Source organism: Photinus pyralis, unplaced genomic scaffold, assembly GCF_008802855.1.
Source record: "Photinus pyralis isolate 1611_PpyrPB1 unplaced genomic scaffold, Ppyr1.3 Ppyr1.4_LG3b, whole genome shotgun sequence".
Classification (NCBI taxonomy): domain Eukaryota; kingdom Metazoa; phylum Arthropoda; class Insecta; order Coleoptera; family Lampyridae; genus Photinus; species Photinus pyralis.
In genome coordinates this window covers 11,807,713-11,819,507 of record NW_022170510.1, presented here as the reverse complement: position 1 = coordinate 11,819,507, position 11,795 = coordinate 11,807,713, and the positions used below count along the sequence as shown (strand labels likewise).

The 11,795-nt window shown below is 35.6% G+C and overlaps 1 protein-coding gene across 1 annotated transcript; it reads left to right on the top strand.

Annotated features, from left to right (window-relative positions):
- Positions 1-10,314: 10,314 nt before the first annotated feature.
- On the top strand, positions 10,315-11,534 carry LOC116167330 (phenoloxidase-activating factor 2-like). The gene is made up of 2 exons (XM_031482671.1): positions 10,315-10,454; positions 10,507-11,534. The coding sequence occupies exons 1-2, from the start codon at positions 10,450-10,452 to the stop codon at positions 11,420-11,422; spliced, it is 921 nt and encodes a 306-aa protein (XP_031338531.1). The 5' UTR covers positions 10,315-10,449; the 3' UTR covers positions 11,423-11,534.
- Positions 11,535-11,795: the final 261 nt, after the last annotated feature.

Genomic DNA, 11,795 nt, shown 5'->3' with positions numbered 1-11,795 from the left:
TTAAAAGATACACTTGATGGAGTTCCACCGGAGAACCTGTTCATTGTTCAATTAGGATGAGACCAACTTGCAGGACGACCCCAGTAAAAGAAAATGCTGTTACAAAGAGGAACGAAATACCCTGATGAGCGAGTATGCAACTTTACTAAGTTAGCAACAATGATTATGATGTGTGGCTCGGCATCTGGTGTGCTTTTGCCACCATATGTGATATATAAATCTGAAAAAATGTGGCAACAGTAGACGGAGAACCAAAAGGACCACCAAGTTGCAATGAGCGATGATGTGCTTCAGGATCACGTTACGCTAGAACGAATCTCGAGTGGATCGACGCTGCAACATTTTCCGATTGGCTTTCTTCGACGTTTCTCCCACACACAAAAAGACTTTATCGTGTAAAAGTTTTAACTGGGAATAATTTCACCAACGAAGTTTTACAGCAATGTGTAGAGAACAACGTGTCATTTGTGTGTCTGCCAAAAAACTCGACCCACCTGACAGCGCCTTGATGTGGGGTTCTTTCGGCCATTTAAGCAGTCTTGGAGGTCTATCCTTACGAAATGGAAAGCTGTCCATAAAGTTTCAGCATCAATTGGTAAAAAAGACTTTCCCCATTTAATTGCAGAAACATTAAGTGAAATGAATAAAAAGTCCGATGGAGGTTCAATAAAAACGGATCTAATTTCATCGTTTAAAGCGACTGGTCTTGTTCCACTGGACCCATTACGTGTTTTACAGAAAATTCCTTCCGAAGATTATGTTCCTGAAGCCACAATCAATAATGTGCTGGTAGATTATTTAATGCAACAAAAATTCTTTACAAAGAGACGGAGACTCGAAGTGGAGCCAGGCAATTGTGACCGAAAGGAAGCTCAGACACTGAATCGGAAATATGCGAATCGCTTACAAACGATGTCTCCAGTGACGAACCTCTTGAAGACGTTATCGAAGAAGTAGAAGAGGAAACTGAATATTTTTCTCCAGACCCAATTGAAAAAGGAATGTTTGTTTTGGTTAAAGTACAACTCATACAAGGAGAGTCTCGTAAGAAGACTGAATATCGTTACGTCGCTATAGTCCGGGATATCGGAGTTGAAAGTGAAATTGAATTTTTCGCATAAACTAGTTCCTTCCATGATATCAAAATAGGTGTTTTGTCTTTTTCCAACGAAATTTTACTTCTTAACCTCGCCATTTACCAAAAATATGACATAAAATTTAGTTCCTCCCCATGAAAGCAAACTGTTTTGCTGTTTTTTCAAAGAAAATTTGTAAGTAATTGAAGATTTTGCTCTACCAACTTAATCTCGAACTTATCCAATGAAAGATGGCATAAAATTTAGACCGAATCAATTTGTCGTTTTTTCCAACGGATGAATAAAGATTTTGCTTTGCCAACTTAAACTCGACGTTGACCACAGGGAGATGTCACAAAATCCCACCTGAAATCAAATTGTTTTGTGTAAATGTGTAAATAATAGAAGTTTTTGCTCTACCAATTTAATTTGGACCTTAACCAAAGGGAGATGCTATAAAATTGGCGCCTTCCTCATGAAATCAAATTTTGTTGTGTTTTCTCCTACAAAATTTGTAAATAAATGAAGATTATTTTCCTCCAACAACTTCTCGACCTTAATTATCCAAAGAATATAAAGTTTATGTTCTTATTTTACTCCCTCTAATTGAGAAACATTACCACTCTCACAGAAGCATAGTTATTTATTTATTTATTTTTAAATTATAAAAAAAAAGTATGTTGGGTCGTGTCTGATGCATAAAATATTAATTTATAATTATGATTAGCGTACATAGGGCAAAGATGGTTAGTACCACCCGCACATTATAGTAAGGGAGGTACTGTATTGGGGTAAAAAATGGCCTCCGCTTTTTTACAGAAATACACGTTTTGAAGCTCGATGATGTCGGTCTATCGGTATGTCTGTCGGTCCGATGTACTCTCATTTCCTGCTAAACCGCTGAACCGATTTGAACCAAATTTGGTACACATATTTTAGATGCAATAGGGCAGAATCGCGCATGTGCAGGTGTGCGGATAGTATCTGGGATAGTCATAACAAATTTTTTAAAGAAGCAATGGAACAACTCCAAGGTCCAAGCCTACTCTATTTCGTCCTGAGCGTCCGGAGTGCTACGTTATAATTAATTACGTACCACAATTTGTGCGTTACGTTATGTACGTTATGTAGGAAAGGGAACCCGTGTATGTTGCATCTGACAGTCTAAAGAACCCCTAGGTTTTTCGTAAGTGGACATTAAAATAAAAAATGTTACAGTACAATGAATGATGTGGAGCAACGTCGAGTTACGGTAGCGAAGTTGCACGACGTAGATAATTAAAATGGCGTTCTTTATTTTTCCCGCTATGTTTTAATTAGGCTATTAAATCTCCAGATTTTGTAATAAATTGTATATTTCATTGACATTCAAGCTAATATTAGATGTAAATCATAAAATACAACGCCCATAAATTAGGAATTACGAGTCTGTATTTGACACTTTTTATTACAACTGCCGAGATATATTTGTTGTGCCTACTACGGCCAGCTCGAAATATTGACATATAAACGTTATGAACCTAAGAATGTATGTCGTATATATTTCGATACCTATCATTTCTTCTAGTCCAAAAACAATATCTACTCCACCACCATTATTGTGAAATAATGAGGTAGCTGTATTGCACAAATAATCCCGTGACTTTACAAACCTCTTACCTAAATCAACAAGCAAACATTCAAAGCTTTGTTACAAGAAAATCTCTCTTTTCATTAAATATTACGCATAAGTAAATATCTTAAAAGCAGAAACACTAAACTGAATTATAATTGCGTTTGAAGTGGTTGGGAGGGGAAGGCTGAAAAAAGAAAATTGTAAAGCATATAAAGACAACATAGTTACCACCAGATGGAATCTGAGGTTTCTCGAAAACTTTATGTTTATTTTTGCAAACTAATACTTACATAAAGACCTTTAAACCAATATTGGATCACAAAATGAAACTTTCTTCCCCAAGTGTAATTATATTATGTTTAAAATCTCGGTTAGGTATAGCTAAATGCTTATAACAGAAAAACCTAGTTACCTACTAAAAAGTAATCTCTGGAGTTATTCGACATAATTATGCGACATTTAATTAAAGGGGGAATTTATGCATTAGTTAATTTAATCAAATACCCCGAGTGCTTTAAACTTGAGTGACACAAGGGATTGAAGCAGGTTACCCATCAAAAAGGAACTTGCAAATTAAGCAACTCTACGAAACATCACTCCCGAGATTAGTGGTAAACTAAATTAGGATCATAATAATATTGAAAACATTTCGGTGATACCAAACTGTGCCAGAAATATCTGAGGATATTAATCCAAAGGTAGGTAAGTGCAATATAAGCACGTATGTAGGTGTGGACAATTTTCAGTCACTCTATTGATTGTGCTCGTTGATAGCATTTATCAACACGCACAAATATAAATTATACATTACATGCGATGTTCACACTCATTGTAAATTGTAGTTTTATACCCTTTACCGAATTTCGTATATAGTATATTACATACTATGCACTTTAATAATGAATATTTTATAAACATTGCGTATACAGAGCGTTGAAAGCGTTGCATAACTAAATGATAAACTTTTATTTATGAACATATATAAACAAAATTTGTTTATGTTTTAATAATTTAAATGCCAGCAGTTCTCTCTTTACATACCTACAGGGTCGTGGGCAAGGTGGTATTTTGTTGATCAAACTGTGAAATGGAATTTTTGTACTCATTGAATGGAAAGATAATGTTTCCAAGCATCCTCGATGCACGGGAAAACGACTTTCCCGCATCGCGGTGTTTTTTAGTTTCCGCTGGAGAGAAGGGGTTATGCGCGTTCTTCGGTTGGTAGTACTTATTGAAGTCAACGAACGTCATGTCATGGTTAACTGTCATCTGCTGTAAAATCAATTAAACCGTTGGTTGAGGGTATTTAGTGCGATTAATCGGAAACAGACGTACAGTAAGTTTTACGTAAATATATAAACAAGAACTTATAACGCAATCAAATTATTTTTCAGAATTGGAACTCAAGAAAAAGTAAAATTTATTGTTAAAACGTCTTAAAATGTGACCAGTGATATTCTGCAACTATTCGCATATGCAGTTTAAGAAAGCACATATTAACACACACAAAGCTTCCAAGGATTTTAAATGTAACGAGTGTATTTACGCAACTCAAGATAAATCAAATTTGAGAACACATTTCTTCACACATGTCTTCTGGGAATATTAAATACGATCAGTACACTTACGCGACCAATAAGAGCACTCTTTTCAAAGCATATTTCTTAACATTGAAGACTTCCAAGGATATTTAGTGCAAACGATGCAATGCCGTGACCAGTAGTAGCACTCATTGCAAAGGCAAAATATGTATTAACCAAAGATGTGAAAGTTTTAAATGTGACCAGTGCAATGGTAGTTACAAAATTATGTTACCAACCAAACATATGATTGTGTTACCAACTCATGATTAAAAAAAAACTAATTTACAAAACTTTATTAATTTTGACCTTTTTTTACGCAATTCGTTACAAAAAATATTGTACCTAACTCTTTCGGAAAGAATTTTCCCGCATTCGCACTAAATGCAGCACTCCCTACGGTCGTGCTGCAAACAAAGTGCTCATGCGGGAAAATTAACTTACCGAACTTGTTAGGTAAATAACTATTCCCTATGCAGGAAAATTTTTAATTGTTAAGAATGCGCAAGCTATATTTAGGTATACATATAACATTGAGCCATATTTGTATATGATTGAGCGTACGAACATTGAATTTGATAGTTATAAATTCAATCGTACGAATCTCTGTGTTTTAGCATAAAGATATATTAGTATTTCTTTTATTATGACTCGAATTGGGATATTTTTCAACCGTGGAAAAGGTAAAAGGGAAATATAAAATAAAGATAGGAGTTAGAAATGTGTGGGAAGTATTCAAATAGCAGAAGAGTACATCAACGACTGTTTGACAGCAAAATCCAAATTTGCGAATTAGGAACCTTTTCGAGGAATGGCCATTTCTGCAAATGATATTGCGAGAGTGTCCATAAGAATTTATCAAACCATGAAAAACCAAATGTAACCAGCTAAATACCTACCTTATAGCTTGTCTATATAGGTTAGAATTAATTATTGTCCACCTTTGAATGCACTTGTAGCGTTTATATGGTAACGCCACATGCCTACGTTAAACCAACTATAGCAGACTAAAAACTACCAAAATCAATGTTACCTTTGTACAAATAAATTTGCAAAAACGCCCTGAATGCTACCTAGAAGGGATATGTCCTGAAGTTAGATGTAATGAAAAGCCATTAGGAACTCTTAGGTTAAGTGGTCACAAACTGGCAGCCTTTTGTTGTAGAAATGAAGACAGAGTAGGTGGTGACTGGTGTAGTTCTATTTGGAAGAACAACGTTCAGTTTAATAAAAAAAATCTTTCCAAGCTTCCCCTGGTAAACATTTCATTACCCAACTTACATGCGTTACGTGCACAGAATGAACGATCTCCAGAATCTGAGATTTCGTTCATGATGGTCCATTTGGACGAATTACTTAGTGTTGTTTTACCCAAAATCGTCCTGAAACCTTGATTTTCACGCCTACTTTCTATCAGGAAATTTTAGTTCCCACGACAGAGGCAGAGTAGACTACGTTTCCTGCCGCTTTATCAGTTTACCGGCCGCACCTAGTGACATTTTCCAATGTCTATAAACACTTCTGACAGATTGACATTAATCAAAAGTTATATATAAAAATTGAAATTTTAGATTCAAATACGATTTCGGGCCAAATATTTCTAAGGTATGCTGATATATTAATCTTTTATTAAGGAAACACTTTTAGGTTATGTTTCTACCATCCAGATTCCAGAGGAACTAGAAAATTCAGAGATCATTTTGTGGGCTCTCTGTGTGAAACCAACCTACTGTGCATCAATAAAACCCATTCCTACTGTGCTGTGACGAGTTCAAGGAAAGTGCAGTCCACTAAGTGACAAGTGTAGTACCTACTATTAGCATTTTGTTTATAACGTATCGCTGCCGTTGTGAGCAGAAAGATGAGGAATGTGGGCATTGCGGCATTATGTAAATGTTTCGGAAGTTATAAACCATTGCATAGGCCATCAGCAAATAAATATCAAGTTAATGCTTGCTTGAAATCTTGACTGATTTTACGTTATTTGACCAACTCTTGCTGTAGTGGAATTTGAGACTAGTAAGTTCAACCGAGACAAAAACACAAGAAATTTTATTGAACTACATAAAATGATAATCAACATAAACTGATATGATCGTAAAAAGGTGAAAGATACTTTTCAGACTACGTAACATTCCATTTTGTTAACATAAAAGAAAATAAATTTTAATACACAGTTCTCGTGACTTAGGTAATTGCAGTTTTATTTATTGTCCAGTTAATCGTCATCACTCAACTATCATTTTCACCCAGTTTATAATAATTGGGACCATTTCTGCAATATCCAATTGTTTTTCGCGTTCATACCATTCCTTTATTAACTTTTCGGTGTGATTAATTGAATTTTTCCACATTTCTGAGGTTACAATCGCAAGTGCAAGTTTATTGTGTAACGAATCTTGAAAATCTGCTTTTCTCCACGAGTTGTTCGGATTTTGTGTCAATAAGGTGCTGTGGTAAGAAGCATTGTCCAATACGATCTGCATATCAAAGCTTCGTTTTGTTTAAAAGCTTGGGAAATTCTGCTGACCGTAGAAATGTTTAAATGTAATGCTGCCGCAACGCGCTGAAGGTAATCACAATTAGTAGAAGTAGTCAGAAGTAATTGAAACCATTCTTACCTCTCGAACTGAACCTAATGGTAATAAGGAACCCCCATTATCTCGTTCCTGTTCAAAATATTGAATTAAAGAGTCAAGGAGTTCCTTCACTTTACTGGTCAAATGTTTCGGCATTGTGGCGAGTACAAATGCAAATAACGGTAGAATGTACACAAACAGCAATTTTGTTCTGAACAGAACACATTTTTTTGCACTAAGAGTGAAGATGAATAATAACAACAACCACAAGAATAACCGAAAACTTTCACACGCAAAAACCGAACAAAAGTGTCAAATGTCAACAAATATTACAAATAACGTTTGGCAACATTGTAAAAAAAATTCCGAATCTGCCAACTTATTCTCCCAAAAAGTAACTAAATAATAATGAATATAAATCCGCCAAATCTTGATTTAAATTGGCATGCCATTTTCTTCTGTTGATGACGTGCAACGCTATTTATAGCGAAAACCGGTATATTATAAGGGAAAGGGGTAAATCTACGAGTAAAAAATATACTCGTGGGCCCACTTAGATTGCACCGTTTCGTAAAATTTTTTTCGCGTAGTCAACAGGAAACGTGGAAATAAACAAAACAAACGCGTGCACGTTGACGCGTTAAAGCAAATCCAAATTCAAGCGCTTGCGGTCGGACGTTGTTGAGGGATTAATTTTAAATGTAAGTGTATAGGATAAAAAATATTGTGTGCACCACGGCACGAAAGTTGTTTTCCAACAACCACTTTCCCGCCTTGGTACACAAAGTACTATTATTTACAGGTAGTCATTACATTGCCTGCCTGTGGGAAAAGAACATTCGAAAGACGTAAGATGGTTTGAAGTCAAGTTTAGCCCCGCGCCTTAATTATACTTCACAGACCACGGAAGGAGTTAGCACCATTTTTGTTGTTGCTGATTATTAAAGAAATTCATTGTTGTTTGTGCTTTTACTTGCTTTGCTTGAAAATGCCACCGTATTGAAATGCACGTGCATTATTTTTGCTGTTAAAACTATCACCTCGAGTTGAAATGTTGACAATTCACTTTTGCTTCTAGCGTAATTTTTCAGTAAGCTTGAACCGCTTGATCCACTTTCTCCAAAGGTAATATACTTAGATCATACAATACAGTGCAGGTCTAATAGGCTATATCACGCGTTGAATGGTGTTCTTGCAGGACTCTTATAGGAGCTGCATCAAAGATGTTTATTTCGTCGTTGCTCATTTATTACTAGGTAGGCACTAATTCTTTGACGCTGTATGAAAACATACTAAATGCTATGGCGTGCTTTAACACTGAAACTGAAATGTTTCGTACTGCACAAGGTTCATACGTGATTAAAGGGCTTGAATAAAATTTGGATTTCTTGTCTAAAAAAGTTTGGATATCTTGTCAAAAAATTTCCGAACTTTTTGGATATTTTGTCCAAAAAATTTGGATTTCTTGTCTAAAAAAAATTCGATATTTGGATATCTTGTCGCGCCACCGACAAGATATCCAAATCGGAGTTTCCAAATTGGTTGGATCTTTTGTCGCTTTATTTGGATTTGGATAATTTGTCGATAAAAATTGGATATCTTGACGAAAACAATCCAAATTATTTGGATAATTTGTCCCTAAAAAGTTGGAATTTGGATTTCTTGTCGGTCCCAATAAAGACCCAGAGTAAGTGAACGCAGCGCTTGACAGTAGCCTAGATATCTTTGAAAAAGCTCATTTGGTATTAAAAAAAATATGCCCTCCCCCCTAGACAAAACAAAATTTCCACCCATTCAAAAGAGAAAATTATATTCAACCGCAAAAGCTCAATAGGACCATCGTGTCACATTTTTCTTATATGTGTGAGTAATAATAAATAAATTGTAGTAATGAAGATGGTCAAATCCCGGTACTGCCAGGAAAACATTATATAAATGCGATTAATTATTAAGGATCCTCAGATCCTGTATAGTTTTGTATTGCCGTCCGTCCGTCTGTCCGCCTGTCCGTTCGTGTGCGCTCTAACTCTGTTTAAAAGTGGCCGATTGTGTTGAAATTATGGTGTACGAGTACTTTGGACTTTAAGGACAGACGCTATTGATTTTCAGGAAACTGGTTCAACAGGAACAAAAGTTATAGGACTTTGAGTGAATCGGGAACAGGAAAAACTACGGGCTCAATATAATAGAAATCAACATATTTCATTCCATAAGTCATGTATCGAGTTCGGACTTTCGCTAGATTATTGCCTATGACCAATCTCTCCTCTGTGGTATAGGTAAAAAGTTTTAGAGCAAAATGTACCCAAAATTATTTTTTACACATGAATTTGGAGTTTTAAAAGTTTTCAAACGCATTATCTTGATGCTGAAAGAGTGCATCACGTGCACATTTGATAACCGCATGTGTATGATACAAAGATGTTAAATTAAAGGCCACACGCATTTTGATCAAAACACATCAAAATCGTTATTTATGCACCACGTTGGGAAAAAGACCAAGGGCATTATCTCCATGATAAAAACATGAATTTGATCTATTTTTGGCGACCACATGGATTTTGATCAAAACATGTCAAAATTGTTATTCTTGCACTGATAATGTTGGGAACAAGATGAAGAGTATTATCTTAATGACCAAGACATGAATTTGATGCATTTTTGTTAACTATAAATTGTATTATGTAAGATTGAAATAAATTAGGTTTGTCGTTAAAGTGATTGTAATACTGAGAATGCTTGGATATTTCGTTGTATCGGTCTATTCTATTGTAATTTCACAGTGGCCGAGACATGATGCAAAACCACATCATGGGGTTGTATGCGACGTTGATAATAAGTCGACCAATTACCTTGTAAGTTGTGACCCCCTAAGAAAGGTTATTTGTGGGATTTGCAATTTCAATTAAGAAGTTACAATTAATAAGATGATGGATGATACAAGGCAAGCTATAAATAATTCATAACCTATCACATAATTATTTAGTATTGAAGCATTATTTTTCTTGAATAAAAGTATTAACAAATTAATTTATAAATATCAACTTAAGTATGCAAATTTTTAAGCGGCAATATTGAGTTTGTTTACTTTGTGAAGGTGAACGTATCTTCAAGGATTCATGGATTATATACCAATTATTCATTCCGATTTTACATTTTATTATTGTTTAATGTTCGATAGAAAGTACCCTTCTTTAATCATTCACTTGTCAACCGACGGCGACTTGGTTGATATTATCCTACTTTGACATTTCACCTCCTATTTTGTCAAGATTTCTTTTAGAAAAACCCAACTTATGTAGAAAAGTCTTATCTTTTTTAGTGTCCAAGGTCAAACGAATATTATCTACCAATTATTATTATTCAGTATTAATTATATGGGAATATCGAAACGATGAACGGTTGAGTCATGGGTTTCTCATCCTATATTAAAACTTATATAGATTCTATTTTTTTTATTATTCTCCTACTCCTCTATATATGGTTTACTAATATAAGTTCAAGTTTCGAGCCAAACCATTTTAACACAACTCTCTCGTCGTAGTACATGGTTCAATTTGTAAATAAGTAATTGAAGAGGTTTCTCCACTCGTTACAGTATGAAGTAAGTGACATTTTTTTCAAGTCTAATTCTGTTACGTGACAATATTTTGCAGGCTAAGACAAGTTAAGGGTTCGGCAATATCCGGGCTGTTTTATTGTCTACTGATCTTCGTTTTGGGACAAAAGTTAGAGGGCGGAAACGCCGCAGAAAGTGAATGTGGTAGGCAGCATGCCGACCTGGGTTCTCGCGTTTCTGTGCCCGGTGACGATCACGAAGCCCAATTTGGAGAATTTCCCTGGATGGTTGCAGTACTTAGGAAAGAAAAACACGATGGTATCGACTTGTCGGTTTATACATGCGGAGGTTCCCTCATTCATCCTCAAGTAGTGTTAACCGCCGCACACTGTATGGCCGATGTAGGTAAGGAGTATAAAGCACGTGTGGGTGAATGGGATGTACAAACAAAAGCGGAAATCTATCCGCATCAAGATCGAAATGTCACAACTATCATTGTACACCCTGAGTACAAACGAAATCCGTTATTGTACGACTTGGCCCTTTTAATATTGGATTCACCAGTGACAATAATGGGAAACGTTGATGTTGTTTGTTTACCGGATAAAAATCAACTGGTTGATAATAATTTATCGTGCGTTTCGGGCGGCTGGGGAACCAAAGGCAAATTCTACAATCTGCTACAAAAAGTTGAACTTCCAATAGTAGACACGGAGTCTTGCCAAACGAGGCTTCATACATCCTTGGGAACGCAATATCAATTGCACGAGTCATTCCTTTGCGCCGGCGGAGATCCTGGAAAAGACAGGTGTAGAACTGATTTTGGTAGTCCTTTAGTCTGCCAATTTCCTGAGAAGAAAGATAAATATTTTCAAGCCGGAATATTGTCTTGGGCATTGGCCTGCAGTGAAAGCTCGGTGCCCGCTATGTACTCTAGTTTAGTGAAAGCAGTGGATTGGATTGATAAAATTATGATTGATAATAACTTTAGTACATCCGTATATAAGAATTGAATGTAGATCTGGATTATTTTTGCATGCTAAAGTACATCTAATTATCTAATATTGTAACATTGTAAACTAACATCACATTTTGTAATAAATATTACCCAAAATCGCCTTGAAACCTTAATTTTCATGCCTACGTTCTGTCAAGAAAGTTTTTATTTCCATGACAGAGGCAGAGCAGACTACGTTTCTTGCCGCTTGTCACTTTACTGGCCGCACCTGTCACTTTGCCGGCCGTACCGTCACTGTACCGGCCGCATCTGTGACTCTGACTCATCACTGACAGATTGACATTAATCAAAAGTTTTATATGAAAATTATATTTTATTATTATATTATATTATATTATATTATATTTTGTAATACACCTACAAATTCA